At 38.4% G+C, this 18,698-nt stretch overlaps 1 protein-coding gene and 1 pseudogene across 1 annotated transcript; both read left to right on the top strand.

Annotated features, from left to right (window-relative positions):
- The first annotated feature begins 1,286 nt into the window (after positions 1–1,286).
- Positions 1,287–1,887, top strand: LOC140713056 (interferon alpha-17-like). The gene has a single exon (XM_073022177.1). It carries the CDS (start codon positions 1,287–1,289, stop codon positions 1,854–1,856), a length of 570 nt encoding a protein of 189 aa, XP_072878278.1. The 3' UTR covers positions 1,857–1,887.
- A 7,467-nt stretch (positions 1,888–9,354) lies between these two features.
- LOC140713055 (interferon omega-1-like) lies at positions 9,355–9,952 on the top strand (annotated as a pseudogene).
- Positions 9,953–18,698: the final 8,746 nt, after the last annotated feature.

The following is an 18,698-nucleotide window of genomic DNA, read 5'->3' as shown; positions in this document are numbered from 1 at the left end:
CATGATGACAACTCTCAATAAAAAGGAAGTACTTCAACACAATACAGGTCATAGATGACAGATTTATAACTAACAACATACTCAGTGACGGAAAGTGGAAAGCTTTTTCTCTAAGACCTGGAACAAGACAAGATGCCCACTCTCACCACTCTTATTCAGTACAGTACTGGCAGTCCTACCCAGAGCCATGGGCAAGAGAAAGAAAAGGTATATGAACCGGAATGGAGGAAGTCAAAATGTCTCTGTGGATGACATGATTCCGTACACTGAAAAACCTAAACACTCTACCAAAAATCTCTTAGAACTGATAAGTAAATTCAGTAATGTTGCAGGATACAAATTAACTTACAAAAATCAGTAGCCTTTCCATACACAAAAGACAAACTAGCTAAAAAAGAAATCAAGAAGAAAATTCCAGTTACGATAGTTACAAAAAAGTAAAATACATAGAAATAAATTTAACCAAGAAGGGAGAAGACCTCTACAAGGAAATACAAAACACTGATGAAATAAATCCAAGAGGATACAAACAAATGGAAATACACTCATGCTTATGAATCAGAATAATTAATATTGTTAAAATGACCACACTACCCAAAGCAATCTACAGATTCTATGCATTCCCTATCAGAATTTAAGTGACATTCTTCACAGAAATAAAAAAAAAATCATAAAATTCAAAAAAAAATTATTCACATTTTTAGCAGTTTTGAATGATTAGGTAGATAATTACATTCATATTATTAATGTGAATTTATATAGATTTTTATTTTGCATATGTAATTTCACACAACAAAATTTACATGAACAAATTACATTAAAAGTTATTCCACAATAATATTCATCAAATTAGGTTAAATGTCAATAGCTTTTAAACTTAGATTTTACTTTAACTTTTCTGTCATTCTTAACTTTACATTGAATAAAAAGAGCAAAGTTTATAGTTTTTAATTTGTGAAGTAGAGGTGTACACAGTATACATAAATAGATATGCCAAATGTGTGTTATTAAAAGTTCATGAAGATTTCAATTAGAAAATAATACCATAAAAAGTTTTGAGTGTAGGTGAAAAATAGGCAATGATGAAAAACATCTTTCAACACATGTAGAGAGTGAATAAAGAAAATAAAAACAGAGATAGAAAGTAAAACTAGAACATTTAGAAAATGGAAATTAGTATGTTCACTATTTAAGACCCATGCACAGAGCAAGGTCTTCAGAAAACCTAGAGGCCAAGGTTCAAGGTTACCCACCTCAAGTAGCCTAGCAATATTTGCAACATCCCAATGGCCCTGTCCTTTTCTTTACTGATGGCCGTGGTGGTGCTCAGCTACAAACCCATCTGCTCTCTGGGCTGTGATCTGCCTCAGACCCATAGCCTGGGTCATAGGAGGGCCTTCATACTCCTGGCACAAATGGAAAGAATCTCTCCTTTCTCCTGTCTGAAGGACAGACATGACTTTGGATTCCCCCAGGAGGAGTTTGATGGCAACCAGTTCCAGAAGGCTCAAGCCATCTCTGTCCTCCATGAGATGATCCAGCAGACCTTCAATCTCTTCAGTACAAAGGACTCATCTGCTGCTTGGGAACAGAACCTCCTAGAAAAATTTTCCGCTGAGCTTTACCAGCAACTGAATGACTTGAAAGCCTGTGTGATAGCAGAGCCTGGGATGGAAGAGACTCTCTTGATGAATGAGGAATCCATCCTGGCTGTGAAGAAATACTTCCAAAGAATCACTCTCTATCTGACGGAGAAGAAATACAGCCCTTGTGCCTGGGAGGTTGTCAGAGCAGAAATCATGAGATCCCTCTCTTTTTCAACAAACTTGCAAAGAAGATTAAGGAGGAAGGATTGAAAACTGGTTCAACATGGAAATGATCCTCATTGCCAGACATGTCATCTCACACTTTCATGAGTTCTTCCATTTCAAAGACTCATGTCTCTTATAACCACCACGAGTTGAATCAAAATTTTCAAATGTTTTCAGGAGTGTAAAGAAGCATCGTGTTTGCCTGTGCAGGCACTAGTCCTTTACAGAAGACCGTGCTGCTGTCTCTGTTCATCTGTTTATTTAAATATTTATTATTTACATATTTTTAAGATTTAAATTATTTTTATGTAATATCATGTGTACCTTTACATTGTGGTTAATGTAATAATATATGCTCTTCATATTTAGCCAATATATTAATTTCCTTTTTCATTAAATTTTTTTACTATACAAAATGTCTTGTGTTTGTTTATTCTTTAAGATAAAATGCCAAGCCTGACTGTCCAACCTGACTTAAAAATAGATGATTTAATTAAGTTACCTCTCATAATTTTATTCAAGTTATAGAAAAATGTATTTTTCTATACCAAGCTGTATGTTGTCATCAGGATACAAACATGAACATAAAAACTACAGTTCCTGTTCTCTTGTATCTTTGATTTTTGTCCAGAAAGAAATCTAAAAACAATAATAATGCTGAATTAATATCAGTTATGCTAACTGCTGTAATATGAAGAACTGAAAAAGCAATGAATTCCTCTTAGCAGAAGGTAGATTGAGACATGTCTGGAAATTAAAGCAGAGATATTCTCTGTAAACTGACTTTCAACATGTAATTGAAAAGGTACATTACCAGTCAGATAAATGAGTTTGCAGTTTTCAAGGAATACCATATCTGGAAGTTCCTAACTGGCAATGGAAAGGCCAAAAATGAAACGGAATGGCTGTCCATGTGGGGAGCAAGTGGAGAGGGAAAAACGGACTTCAACTGGATTCTGAGGACCTTCCACCACTAAAGCAGGGAAACAGAAGAGACACAAAGAAAACAGAGGTGGAATACTTTAACAGCAGAAAGACAAGAGGGAATGGTGATAAAAGCATATTTAGACAACAAATGTGCTTAGAAAAAGAATCAATAGACTTACGAAAAATGTGAATTAAAACTGAGCACTACAGCAAGAAAAGAGATGGCAGTGCAGAGCTTACTGAGAGCTGGATTGATAGAATTAATCAGCAGAAGCCATACTGGGGTAGGTAGAAGAGTGAATCCGAAAAGAAAAATCAAGATAACACACATAGAAAATTGTGAGAGATCTGCCTTTGCAATGGAGGGAAGTAATAAGGTTGCCCTCTCCAAAAATGTGGATTATCTTTTATCTGCATAGTGTTTCCTTTTTGAAAATATATGTCACTAAATAAATTTCATCTATTTGATGCATTGGTAAATCATATTAATACATTTAATATTTTATATTTTTAAAGCATAAAATATAAAATTATTTACAATAGTAATTGATCATTATTTTGATTAATTCTCTGTTAAATGTCAGTAAAAACTGACACATTTCTTTCATAAAATAAAATTGGAAACGAAGAGATTCTCTTTCTCAATACTTTAGGAACAGGGCGAGGATTCCCTATTTAATAAATGGTGCTGGGAAAACTGGATTGCCATAAGCAGAAAACTGAAACTGAACCCCTTCCTTACACCTAATACAAAAATTAAATCAGGATGGATTAAACACTTAAATGTAAAACCCAAAACCATAAAAACCTTAGAAGAAAACCTAGGCAATAGTGTTCAGGACATAGGCATGGGCAAAGATTTTAAGATGAAATCACCAAAACCAACTGCAACAAAAGCTAAAATTGACAAATGGCATCTAATTAAAGAGCTTCTGCACAGCAAAAGAAATTATGAATCATCAGAGCGAACAGGTAGCCTACAGAATGGGAGAAAATTTTTGCAATCTACCCATCTGACGAAGGTCTAATATCTAGAATGTACAAAGAACTTAAACAAATTTACAAAAAAACAAAACAAAACAAAAACATCAAAAAGTTGGTAAAGGACACGAACAGAGACTTCTCAAAAGAAGACTTATGTGGCCAATAAACATGAAAAATGCTGAACATCACTGATCATTAGAGAAATGCAAATCAAAACCACAATGAGATACCATCTCATGCCACTCAGAATGGCGATTACTAAAAAGTCAGGAAATAACAGACGCTGGTGAAGCTGTGGAAAAATAGGAAAGCTTTTACACTGTTGGTGGGAATGTAAATTAGTTCAACCATTGTGGAAGACAGTATGGCAATTCATCAAGGATCTAGACGCAGAAATAACATTTGACCCAGCAATCCCATTGCTGAGTACATACCCAAAGGAATATAAGTCATTCTATTATAAAAATACATGCACATCTATGTTTATTGCAGCACTGTTTACAGTAGCAAAGACACGTAACCAACCCAAATGCCCCTCAATGATAGACTGGATTAAAAAAATGTGCTAATAGTTAGGTGACGAGTTGATAGGTGCAGCAAACCACCATGGCACACGTATACCTATGTAACAAATCTGCACGTTCTGCACATGTATCCTTGAACTTAAAGCAAAATTAAAAAAAAAAAGAAAGAAAGAAAGGAATTGGTCAAAATCAGGTGAAAATACAACCAAGGAATTTAAGAGAGCAGGATATGGCTGTGTATAATTGAGGAAAAGAGGAGATTAATAATGATTAAGGAAATCCCAATACAAAATTTACACATCAGGTATAAATAACAATAAATTATTTTTCATTGAAATTCCATTATGCTTGCATATATTTTTTTAGGCAGCCTAAAAAAACAATTCTGTCATGAATTCTAGAGAGGCTGAAAAGTTGTCTTACCTCATTTCAAAGTCCTATTTATATTCAGTCAGGAAATGGTGGCTTGTAGAAATACCTGACAGAGGAGCAGCATCTAGAGTGAAGTGCAGAATACACGTGTTGATGGTTAACTGATTCTGACACCTGGCACATTTGTTTCCTGGCTCTCGGAATTCCAGAGTACACTCCCATATGAAGGTAGTCTCCTAAACTTAAGTAAAATATACATCTTTGCTGGTTCTGGGAGCTGACACACTTTCCCCTTTCCTCCCTGCTTTTCCGTATCACATTAGTTTCCTTCCTCTTCCTCTAGAAATCGGCACTGTGGTCTCTTCTTCACTCATCGTGAGCCTGCACTGCCTCTTCACACAGCTGTTTTCAGTTCTCTTGTGGGTTTTATCCATCACTTTCCCATTAAGAGTACAAAATCACAAATGAAAGCAGAAGTTCTTGAAAGTTCTAGGTTTTTCAGAAGCTCTTTTATAAAATACTCTCCTTCCTTTCTTATGATGAATATTTCTGAAAAAGAGGCAATGTCCCTGTTACAAGGACATAACAGTAGCTCAGCAAAAAAGGAAATAAAAGGCAGGTTCCATTTACTTGGAGACTGTTAAACATTTACAGGGAAAGAGAGCCACCAACTGGTCAAAATGCACCAAGACAGCAGCCAAGTCTGGAGAGCAGGCTGTTAGTGAGAAGTAGGCCTCCTTGCAGGAGATGTATCTTCATAGCTAAAAAGAGGCTCTTCCCAAGAAAGAACTGACCCCGGTACTGGATTTAGGCCATTTCCCTAACTTTTGGATCCTAGAGAGAAAAAATATTCCCAGCTTCAGACAGGACCTGTCCTCTTGGGGCAATGGACAGCTATGGGGAAAGAAAAAGGGTCAGGATGTGTCCCTTTCCTCCACCCTGCCCAGCCTCCCCGGGGCCTCCTAACTTATCCCTTCGTCTATGTATTGTGCAACCCTAGGAATTAGAACAGCCTGCCAATCTGGGTGTAGATTTCAAGGGTATTTGACTTTTGGTCTCTCTATCAAGGTTGTGGAACTCTTCATAGATGATATCCTGAAATATATTTTCCAAGTTATTTGCTTTCTCCCTGTCTCTTCTAAGGATGCAAGTGATTCCTAGATTTGGCCTCTTTATACAGTCCCCTGTTTCTTGGAGGTTTTGTTCATTGCTCTTCATTTATTTTCTTTAGTTTTGTCTGACTGTCTTATTTCAGAGAGCCAGCCGTCAAGACCTGAGATTCTTTCCTCAGCTTGGTCTATTCTGCTGTTAATACTTGTGATTGCATTGTGAAACTCTTGTAATGTGTTTTTTAGATCTATTAGGTCCATTAGGTTGTTTTTCATGCTGGCTATTTTGTCTGTCACCTCCTGTATCCTTTGATTGTGATTCTTAGTTTCCTTGGTTTAGGTTTTACTGTTTTCAGGAATCTCAGTGAAATTCCTTTCTATCCATATTCTGAGTTACATTTCTGTCATTGTAGCTAACTTATTTTGGTTAAGAACCCTTGTCGGAGAACTAGTGTGATTATTTGGAGGACCTAAGAAACTCCGTCCATTTGAGTTACTGTAGTTCTTGCATTGGTTCTTTCTCATCTCTGCGTATGAGAGTGTAGCTTGAGTTCAATCAATAAATAGACTTCTTTTCTGGATGTTTTCATAGGGCTGCAGCTTTGTGCAGGGTCTTTATTTGTAGCTGACTTGTCTTTGGTTTAATGAGGGTATGTTAGTGAGATTTTTTAGTGTTGAAGCTTTGGGCATGATCTAGTAGGTGACCCTTAGGTGTAGTGGTCAGTTGTCAGGCTCTTGCTCAGTCATGTGGCTCCCCTATATTTCCTCATGGTTGCAGCCGTGCTGCTCAATGCTATGAAATTGTGGGCTCCTCTCCCACTTGAGTGCTGACTGTAGCTTGTATCTTGGCACTCCCAGGCTGCCCACAACAGCTCTGGTATTATGTCAGGGTTAATGTTTACTCCCCAGCTTGGAGGCATCGAAGGAAGGGACCTTAGTAGTAGTTGTAACTGAGGGTCTTTTGCTTGTCTCCTGGGTGCTCCACTCCAGAGATGCAGGCCAGCAATCACTCAGTGCAATCTGCCTGGAATGGGGGTGTCTGTGCTGTGGGCCCAAGCCAGGGGTTCCCTGCCTGGTGATGTGAGGGGTGGGTGGTTGACCAATGGGAGACAGACTGGCCTCCTCTCTTGGGTTGACTGTAGCTTGTTGGAGGTATGGATAAGGCACTTGGGGTCTTTGCTGCATCATTAGTCCCAAGGTAGCTGGGGTGGCACCACTGCAGAGGCAATGGTAGACAGGCTTTCTGTTGCCCCTGGTTTCTCCACCTCCAAGAAATGTGAAGCCATGTTAATGATAGTGTATAGCCAGAGGGGTGGGGTGGCTGCACTGCTGGTGTAAGCTTGGAGCTTCACTTACTGGGAAACAAGAGGTGAAAATCTCACGAGGAGCAGAGACTTTTCTCCTCCCCATATGGTAACTGCAGCGTGCAGTAAGTTCAGGTGACTGTGGCGTGCTGTAAGTTTGTAAACAAAGAGCTTCGGGCTCTTTCTTTCTTCCCCAGACTCAAGGCAGCAGGGATAAAACTGCTGCGGTGGCAGTGGCAGAGGTAGGATGGCTCTGGGAGCCTCTCCCCAGGGAAACTCCAGGCAACTACCAGTGGATATGCTCAGCCATGGGTGGGGTGACTGTTCTGCAGACACGGGCTGGGGGCCATGCCTCCTGAAGAATAGGGATGTGGATTCCCAGGGAAGAGGGGCTAAATTCCTCTTTCTATGGTGGCTATGGTGTGCTGGAGGTGCCAGTGTAGTGACTAGGCCATTTGTTCCTTCCCCAGCCAAAGGGCTGCTGGGGCTGTCCCACTGCAATGGTAGTGGTGGATGGGTTGTGGGTTGACTCTGGGATTTCTTCCTTGGAGAAATGCTGGACTGCCTGATTGAGGTGATAGGCAGGGGAAGGGTGCCTGTACTAGAGTCTCTGGTCAGGTGTTCCTGGCCAATGAGGAGAGGTGACAACCAGGAATTGCATGGAGAACAGTCTGACCATTCTTCTGTGAGGTAGTTGCTCTGTGCTGGGGATCTGGACCACCCCCTGTTCCCTGCAGACTCTCCAGAGCCTGGAGACAGCAATGGCAAGAGCTGTGAGACAGCAAAGATGGCAACTCACCCTTCTCACTGGGAGCTCTGTTCCAGGGAGTTGCAGAGCTGCTATTGGCTCGATAACCCCAGCTGGTGGCTGCAGACCCACGCCTGGCAGACACACCCAGTGAGGAGATAGGAGATCAGGGATCCACATAACACACAGTCTGGCCATATTTCCATAGGGCTGCTGCAATATGCTGGGGTCCACTCCAGACCACAGTCACCTTGCATTTTTCAGTACCTGAAGGTATCAACAGGGAAGGCTATGAAACAGTGAAGATGGGGGTCTGCCCCTCCCTCTGGGAGCTCTGTTCCAGAGAGGTGAAACCTGTTGCCTGCTACAACATACCTGCAGGAGGTGACTGGAGACCCCAGTTGGGATATCCCGCCCACTGAGGAGAAACAGCATCAAGGACTCAGGTGAAGAAACAGTCTGACCACTTTTTGCTAGAGCAACTGTGCTGTGCTGAGGGTCTGCTACCACTCCCAGCACAGAAGAATGGCATTTGCAACAATGGCTAAGGCAGCTAAACAGCAACAATGGCGACCTACCCCTGCCTTTGGGAGCGCCATCCCAGGGACATTCGAAATTGCTGTCCACCTGAAAACACTGGTGGAGGTGAGTGGAGACCACACTGGGGACATTCCACCCAGTGAAAAGAAACACATTGTGGGATCCACGTGAATAAGCAGTCTGACTGCTTCTCTGTAGAGCTGCTGGGCTGTGCTGGGTGGCTGCTCCAGTCCTTAGCTGCCTTGGATTCCCTAGAACCCAAAGGCTCCAATAGCTAAGGCTGTGAGACAGCAAAGACGGCAGCCCACGCCCTGCCGCTGGGAGCACCATGTCAGGGAGGTGTGAGGCTGCTACCAGTGGCTGGCTGGATTCCCAAGCCAGTGGGTCTTACCCTGAGACAGGCCGTGGAAGGGGGGACTGCCACTTGTCACTGCTCAGCCCCTGGATGAAACCCCTTTCCTAGGGGTATGTAAAGGGGTCTAGCCTCCTGCTTGACTGGAGTTATAGCTTCTTTTGTGGGAGGCCTGGGTAGCTAAGACTCCAGGGTCCCCACGCATGCCTGAGCAGCTGCTCTGCTGAAACACCAAGTAGCCCTGCATGTCAGACTGAAGGCTGTGGTAGAGTGGGTTCACTAGGAGATCTGATCTAAGGATTGCAAAGATCTGTGGAGGAAGCGTGGGTCCCCAGGGCTGCTCACTTACTCACCACTTCCCTGGGCAGGAGAGGCTCCCCTGGCTCTGTGTCACTCCTGGGTAGGCAGTCATCCTGCCTTGCTTTGCTCTGTTCTCCATGGGTCAAGTTGTTTTCTTGAGTCCGAAAGCCTGTACCTGGATGTTTCAGTTGAAGGTGCTGTATTTACTTGCCTCTTCCATTTCTCTCCATGCGAGTGGCACACACTAGTAGCTTCTAGGTGACCATCTTGGCCAACGCTGAAAACTATTTTTTTCTAACTGTAAGTCATGCATAAAAAGAATGCCTTCAGAGAAACTGGAGTCCAATGTTCATCCAGACTCGAGCTCAGCCAGGCCAGCAGCACCCTCGTTTCCCAATGGTCCTCCTGCTTCTTCTACTGGTGGCCCTGGTGCTTTGCAGCTGTGGCCCTGTTGGATCTCTGAGCTGTGATCTGCCTCACAACCATGGCCTACTTAGCAGGAACACCTTGGAACTTGTGGGCCAAATGTGGAGAATCTCCGCTTTCTTGTGTCTCAAGGACAGAAAAGACTTCAGTTTCCCCCTGGAGTTGTGGATGGCAACCAGTTGCAGAAGGCCCAGGCCATGTCTGTCCTCCATGAGATGCTGCAGCAGATCTTGAGCCTCTTCCCCACAGAGCACTCCTCTGCTGCCTGGAACGTGACCCTCCTGGACCAGCTCCACACTGGATTTCATCAGCAGCTAGAAAGCCTGGAGTCTTGCTTAGGGCAGGCAACAGGAGAGGAAGAATCTGTGGGGGTGATTGGGGCCCTACACTGGCCTTGAGGAGGTACTTCCAGGGAATCCAGGGAATCTGCCTGAGAGGGAAGAAATATAGTGACTGTGCTTGGGAGGTTGTCAGAGTGGAATCATGAAATCCTTCTCTTCATCAACAAACTTGCAAGGACTGAGAAGTAAGGATGAAGACCTGGGGTCATCCTGAAATAATTCTCATTGATTAATCCACCATATCACACTTGCACATGTGTCTTTGGTCATTTCAATAGACTCTTATTTCTGCCTTTGTCACAGAATTTATTGAATTAAACTCAGCAAATACCTTGTTAATGATATTCAGCAAGTATATGTTAAAAACATTCAGTGCTGGCCTTCGGTTCCTAAAACATGACTACTCTGATGTTATTTATTTGCTTACTTATTTCCACTCTTTCTGCATCTGTTTCATTTATAATATTTAGAAATTTTACATATAATAACATGTTCATCTTTACATTGTATTAACATTTACAAATGTATTTATCTTTCCATGTTATTCAATTTGCATGTGTTTTATTCATTAAATTCTCATTTGTTTTACCGATTAAGGAAAATATCTTGAAATAATGTTTTCTAAAAACAAAATCCACACCCACATTTTGAACAACGTTGAAGAAAGGACGATAAAATGTATTTACTCATTTATTCCATTCGCATTATATGTGTAAGTTAAGTAAGTGGCAGATTGTAGAGTTCCCCTTAAGAAATACAATTGAATGAAGCACTCTCAGTCTTACAGAGAAAGAGATGTAAAAACAGTATTAATGCTTACTTTATTGCAATTCTTTTAAATGCTAGGAAAAGAAGTAAAGGAAAACAATGTTCTCACAGCAGAAGCTTTAGGTACAAATGATGACAGGAAGGGAAAAACTATATTAGATGTCCTTCTTAAGGTACTTGGGATATATGTACAGTTGACCCTTGAACAGCATGGGTTTGAACTTTTGAACTGCATGGGCCCACTTATACAGGTTTTTTTTTTTTTTTCCTCAAATACAGTTCACTTTCCACATCTGCATTTTCTGCATGTAAAACTAAACATGGATAGAAAATACCGTATTTGTGGGATGTGAAACTCGCATATACGAAGGGGACTGCAGGACTTGAGTATGCACAGATTTGGGTATCCGGAGGACAGGTGTGGAGCCTTAGAACAAAAATCCCATGGATACCAAGGGAAACAGTGATTCCAGAATCTTATTGGCAGCTGGGAATATGGGTCTAGAATGAACAACAAATGTGACGGGCAACGGTATTAATTTGGGGTTTTTTATTGCATGTCTGGTATTGAGGGCATGAGAATGGATAGTAGGGAATCCATTACTTAGCATAGTTATAAAGAGGGAACGTTGAGACAGGATCTAAACCTAGTCCTGCAGATCCTCAACAGTCATAGGTAGGGCAGAGAAGGAGAGTCTGTGAAGGGCAAAGAGCACTTAGGAGAAGTGGTCAGTGCAGTTGGAAGGAGAAATAGGAAAGAATGAGGGAGAGACAATGAGGGGTAGACAGTGGTGCTTTCAGGGAAGATGAAAGCTGACCTATCTTAATGGACTCAAAAACAGATGCCATCAGTGACCTTAGGTGGATCTGGTTTAGTGGAATGAATGGGACAGAAACTTGATGGGAGTGGGTTGAATAAGACACACAAAAAGGGCATTTGGGTGTACTATGTATAAAAAATTATCTTGGGAAGCTTGTTTGTGGAGTTGGGAAATATGATGATACCTGTAGGAGAATGTGGGTTAACATCTTCATGCATATGTTATTAGTGTTTTCTGAAAATCATTTTCAAAGAATAGATGAATTGGAACAAAATCTTTAAACATTTTTGTATATATGTGGTTGAGAAATTTAAATTTATGGATTTAAGGTGCACAACATAGTGTTTTGCTCTAATTATCTCTTGTGTAATGATTCTGACAATCAAGTTAATTAACACATCCATCACCTAACAGAGTTATAACATTTCATTGTGCATGGTGAGAACATGTAATATCTACTCCCTTACCAAATTTGAACTATACAATGCACTATTATTAACTATATTTCCCATGATGTACTGAACATCTTAAATATTTGATTTATTGAACCTATTACTTATTTAGACATTTGATTTAAAATGTTGCTTATTTATTTGGCTAAAATGGTAATTTATCATTATTCTAATTAATATTTATTGGTAGTAAATTTCAATAGTAACCCATTTACTTGCTAGTTTAAATTCTTTTTTCAATCAAGTTTTACAATTTTGATTTTATTTTACCTGTTATTTCATTTACTGTAGTTTCTGTGTAGGTTATTTACATTATTGGTGTATAATTTTATAATTCCTAATCATTGTCAAAACATTTCCTATACATTGTAGCCATAATATTTTGATGGATATTTATTTTTTATTTCATTTGTGTACCAAGCACTGAACAGTTCTGTGTATATTTTTCCAAGCACTGTCTAGAAAATAGAACCACATGCCTCCTTAACTCTTGATTTTACACATATTCAGTTTCTGTTCTTGTAAATATGCTTTTACATTTAATTATGTAATATATTATAATTTTTTCATATGATATGAGAATCCAAATTAATTTTTTCAGAGTGACAAGCAATTATTGCATAACAGTCTATTGAAATTTTATTTTTTCTCATTAATAATAGATGCAGCTCTACCATAAATCTAGTTAATTCTGATAATACAATGTTCTGAGGTTATTTCTGTATTAATATGGTTGCTAAACTTACTAATTGCTACACTTATATTACTTTTGGTATTTTGAAACTCATTTAATTCTTCTGATTGAGCTACCTAAATTCAAGAATTCCTTTATACATTTTAATATTATTGCTTGCATTATTTCCTGATTAAATTTAGAGTTGTTCTAAGATAGACAGCATTGGCTTCATGAAATCATAAACATTTGTGAATCCTAAAACGGCTAATTATACTATATAACCAAGAATGTCAGATAACATAAAAATGAACGAGAGAAACTAGATTAGAGACTTGAGTGTAGGCTGTATTTAGTGATATGCTTCTACCATGTAGTGTGTAGAAGGCAAAAATAGTAACTTTATAGGGCAGAAGTGTAACAAACAGCATCTTAACCAAGTGATTAAGTTAACATCAGCAGTAATAAAACACATCAATATCTTGTGTCTTGGATATTGTGTGATGAGATGATCAGATAAACTCTGTGGTTTTAATCCTTTAAACACATAACCTCAGCATAATCATGAGTTAACATTAGACAAATCAAATTGATGAACAGTCTATGAAATAAATGACCAATATTCTTCAAACGTTTCAATGTCATGAAAGCCAAAGAAAGACTGAGCATGTGTTATAGATTGGAGGAGACTGAAGGTATGACAAGAAAATGCAATGTGAGAGTCTGGATTGATTCTTGAAATAAGACAAAACATCGGTTTTTAAAAATCTGAGGAAATCTTAGTAAAATCTGAATGTTAGTTAGTAATATTGCCCCAATGTTCATTTCTTTGTTTTGATTCATTATACCATGGTCATGTATGTTGCTAACATGAGAAGAAGCTGGGTTAAGGCCTAAGCAAAATCTCTGTAGTGTCTTTGTAATTCTCTGTAAATCTAAAATTCTTTCAAAGTAAAAAGTTAAAAATGAATAGATTTTCAAGATTCTAGACCTTACTGATTTAGCATTTGTTAATGGTTTTAATTGTTTTAAATCATTCATTAGATTCCTAATTTTTTTCAGAAGACAGAAAATTCTATCTATAATGTAACTGTCTGAAAGATTGTTCCTTAGCCATTAAGTTTCCTCCAGTCAGAATGTACAATCAATCCAGAAGCAAACTCTCTGGCCTGCAACATAAAAGGCATCAACCAGCTGCCAAGTGAGGTGATTTAGACTTCGGTCATCGCAGTCCATCTCCTCTAATTCACTGGGCTCTCCTCTCTTCCCCAGAAGTGCTTACATTTCCACACCTCTAACTCCTTTAGTGAGCCCTTCTAGATGTGCCCTCCCTGAGCTCCGAGCCTTCATTTGGTTGGTTCAGTTCTGATTTTAGTGCATGCCTATATCCTGGTGATGACACAAAGGTGTGTGGCAAACAGATAGAAATCTAAAGCCTTGTGGACATTTTCATAAATGGATAGAACTATGTAGGGTTTCAAAGAGTTGCTTATGGATATATTACTGGGGTGAACAAAGTGTTTGGCCAATATATTCAAGTTTATGAAAATACAGTCTCAGGAAGACAAAACCAGGATATATGGGTAAGTAACATGGGGCCCAATTTAATAACAAAACATGTCTGACATGAGCAAATGAAGCATTTCGGTGGAGGAAAGGAAAAAGAGCAGAAGAGAAATAATCTGTCATTATTTAGGTAGGACTCTACTGGAAAAAAAAATGTGGAGTCTAGAAATCAGCTCTGGTTGTTATGACATATGACCAGCACATGCAAGAGTTGAGTACTCTAAATAGGATTTTCTGGGTTCCAACAGTGGCTCCACAGTTCAATAGTTCCCTTGTTCTCTTAAAAATGGGGAAAATACTAGAATTTATCACTGCCTGCTGTAGTCACAGATGTCTCCAGTGACTTAATGGTACAGGGCACATAATAGGTGTTCAACATGTATGAAACATGGGGCCTACTCTTCATTGGGTAAAATGCGGATTGATTTGTAAATACTAACCACAATGCCTGACAGTAAATATCTTCTACAATTTAGCTATTTCGTTCTTTTTGTTAACATTATTTTTGTTATTTAGCTCTATTAAGTTGGGGAAAGTATTGTTTCCAATTATCTATTTCCTTACTTCTTGTTAGACATATGATGAGCAAACTATTTATCTGCTTAATTTATTTATATACTAGGGAAGAATTTAGTGCAATTAACGTTTGCCCACTACACAGAAAGAATTTGAAACTCCCCAAAATTTGCCTTTCTTATGTATAAACTCTTCTGAGTTAGTTGACATGTCTCCCTTGACTCTGTGAAGACAGGATTCAGCAAATCTGAAAGCCAAAACCTGGACCAGAAATGCTTGCTTTTCTTCGAGCCCATGCCCATGCCCACATGTACCATTTTAACCATTTTTAAGTATACAGTTTAGCAGTATTAAGTAAACTCACATTGCCATGCAACTAATCATCAGTTTTTCATCTTGGAAAATTGAAACTGTACTCGTTGAACAACAAGTCCTTATCTCCTCTCCCCTGGACCTCCACCCCTAAAACCATTTTACTTTCTGTTTCTATGAATTATCTACCCTAGATAACTCATATGATTGAAATCATACTACATTTGTCTGTTTGCGCCTGGCTTACACTAGGTCCTCATGTTGTAGTATATGTCAGAATTAGGCTAAATATGTCTCATTATCTGTATATACCACATTTTCCTGAATAATATGATAAGGCAGAATAATCATCCATGGTATAAGAGTGAATAATATTCCCTGATATGTTTAATGGAATATATATAAGGATGAATGGTAGTCCATTATATGTATGTATCACATATAATCCATCTATCAATGGACACTTGGGTTGCTTCCAACTTTTGGCTATTGTTATGAACACAGATGTAAAAAATGTATCTTTGAATCCTGCTTTCAAAAAGTGTTCTAAATATATATCCATACTGGAATTTACTAGATTACATGATAATTCTGTTTTTAATTTTTTTAGATACATCATGTTGTTTTCCACTGTGGCTGTGCGGCACCATTTTACATTTCCACCAACAGTGCACAAGAGTTCCAGCTTCTCCACATCTTCACCAACACTTGTTATTTTCTTTATTTTGATAGTAGCCACCCTGATAGATGTGAAGTGAAATCTCATTGTGACTTTAATTTGCATTTCCCTAATAGTGATGTTGAGGATCTTTTCATATGTTCCTTAGTTCATTCGGGCTGCTATAATATCATCAATTAGGTAGTTTATAAAGAACATAAATTTATTTCTCACAGTTCTGCAGGCTGGAAAGTCCAAGAATCAAGGTACCAGCAGATTTGGTGTGTGGTTGGGGCCCGTGTCCTATTTCACAATGAGCCATGGTGGAATTAATCACATCCCAAAAAGGCCCATGTCCTACCACCATCGCCCTAAGAGTTAGGGTTTCAACATACAAATTTTGGGAGCGCACAAACATTCAGGCCATAGAAACATGCTTGTTGGCCATTTGTATATCTTTTTTGAATAAATATCTGTCCATATTCCTTACTCGTTATGTTTTTGTTGTTGTTGGAGATGTGAGAGTTCCTTCTATATTCTGAATATGCTGTTACCCTTTTATCAGGTACAAGATTTGCAAATATTTTCTGTCATTCTGAAGGTTGCCTTTTCACTCTGGATTTTGTCCTTGAATGCACAGAGATTTTTAATCTTTGTAGAGTCCAATTTATCTATTTTTACTTTAGTTACCTGTGTTTTGGTGTGGTATCCAAGAACTCATTGCCAAACCCATTGTCTGAGCCTCCCCTGAAGATTTTCTTCTAAAGTTGTTATAGTTTCAGGTCTTATGTTTAAATATTTGATCTATTTTGAGTTAATTTTAGCACATAGTGTAAAGTAAGGGTGCAACTTCATTCCTTTGCATGTGTATGTACAGTTTTCACAACCTCATTTTTGAAGAGTTGATCTTTACATTGTGTAGCCTTGGCACTTTTGTCAAAGTTTATTTGACCATATACATGAGAGTTTACTTCTGGGCTTTCCTTTCTCTCCCATTGGCCTATATGTCCATCTTTATGTCAGTATCATACCATTTTTATTACTGTAGCCTTGTAATGTGCTTCAAAATCAGGTAGGGTGAGTCCTGTAGTTTTGCTTGTCTTTCTCAAGGTTAATTACAGTCCTTCAAGATTCCATAAGAGTTTTAGGACTGATTTTTCTGCTTCTGCCAAAAATGTCTTAATGATTTTGATATGGCTTGCATTGTATCTGTGTATTGCTTTGTATAATTTGAACATTATAACAACGATAGTCTTCCCAATCCATGATCAGCAATGTCTTTTCATTTCTCTTCCTTAATTTCTTTCAGCAGTGTTTGCTAGTTTTCAATATATAAAATTTTTCCCACTTTGTTTAAGTTTTTTCCTGAGTACTTTATTGTTTTGATGCTATTGCAAATGAGTTTTTTTCTGGTAGTTTGCATGTGAGTGTGTGTGTGTGTGTGTGTGTGTGTGTAAACTTTAGAGTTTTCTGCATATGCAATCATGCTATCTGCAAAAACATAATTTTTCTTATTCCTTTCCAATATGAATGCTTTTTATTTCTTTTTCTTGTTAATTGCCATGGCTAGATCTACAAATGTTATGTTGTATAAAAGTGGTAAGAGTGGCATCCCTGCCTTGTTCCTCATCTTAGAGGAAAAGCTTTTAGTTTCTTACCATTGAATAAAATGTTAATTGTGGGATTCTCATATATGATCTTTATTATGTTGAGCTAACTTCCTTTTATTCCAAGTTTGTCGAATTTTTTTGTCATGAAAGGATATGGAATTTGGTCAATTTCTCTTTCTGCATCTATAGAGATTATTATGTATATTTTTCATTCATTTTGTTAATATGATGTATTGCATTGATTAATTTTCATATGTTGAAACATTCTTCCAACCGAGTAGTAAATCCCCTTTGGTCATGATGTATAATCCTTTTATTGTGCTGTTGAATTTGGTTTACAAGTATTTTAGTGAGGATTTTTGTATCAATATTTATCGGTGAAAGGGATCTGTAGTTTTCTTTCCTTGTAGAATCCTTGTGTGGCTTTGATATGAGGGAAATGCTCATCTCATAAAATGAGTTTGAAACTATTCCTTCCTCTTCAATTTTTTGGAAGATTTTGAGAAAGATTGGTATTAATTCCCTAAATGTTTGATAGAATTATCCACTGAAGCCATCTGAGTATGGTTTTTGTTGGTGTCGTTGTTATTGGGAAGTCTGATGACTGATTCGATCTCCTTACTAGTTATAGGTCTAGTTAGATTTTTTGTTTATTCATGATTTGGTCTTGGCAAGTTGTTTGTTTCTAGGAATTTATATATTTCTCCTAGGTTAATCAATTTGTTGAAGCATAATTGCTCATAGTAGTCTGTTATAATCCCTTTTACTTCTTCTTCTTTTTTTTTTTTTCTTTTTTTTTTTTTTTTTTGAGATGTAGTCTTGCTTTGTCGCCCAGGCTGGAGTGCAGCAGTGTGATCTCCACTCACTGCAAGTTCCGACTCCCATGTTCAGGCCATTCTCCTGCCTCAGCCTCCTGAGTAGCTGAGACTACAGGCACCTGCCACCATGCCTGGCTAATTTCTTTCTGTATTTTTAGTAGAGATGAGGTTTCACTGTTTTAGCCAGGATGGTCTCAATCTCCTGACCTCGTGATCCACCTGCCTCGGCCTCCCAAAGTGCTGGGATTACAGGCGTGAGCCATCACGTCCTGCCAATACATTTTACTTCCATGCCGTCAGTTGTTATGTGTCCTCTGTTGTTTCTGATTTTCATCCGATTTTTCTCTACTGATCTCTTAATACAGTTAAGGGCTTGTCAATTTTGTTGATCATTTCAAAAGACCAAGGCTTAGTTCCATTGATTTTTTAATTGCTTTTCTATTCTGTATTTTATTAATTACTTCATTAATAAAATTTCATCTTTCTTATTTTCTTCCTCTTCCTTGCTATGGTTTATTTCTTCTTTTTCTACTTCCTTAACTTTCAAAGTTAGTTCATTGGTTTGATGTCTTTCTTCTTTTTTAATATAAGTTTTTATCACTTTCAATTTCCACTTTAGCTCTGTTTTCACGGCATCACATACATTTTGGTATGTTGTGTTTTCATTTTCATCTCACTCAAGATATTTTCTAAGTTCCCTTCTGGTCATTCTTTTTTTTTTTTTTATTATGTTTTAAGTTCTGGGGTACATGTGCACAATGTGCAG

The sequence above is a fragment of the Chlorocebus sabaeus genome, chromosome 12 (assembly GCF_047675955.1).
Source record: "Chlorocebus sabaeus isolate Y175 chromosome 12, mChlSab1.0.hap1, whole genome shotgun sequence".
Classification (NCBI taxonomy): domain Eukaryota; kingdom Metazoa; phylum Chordata; class Mammalia; order Primates; family Cercopithecidae; genus Chlorocebus; species Chlorocebus sabaeus.
This window is presented reverse-complemented; position numbering and strand designations above follow the sequence as displayed.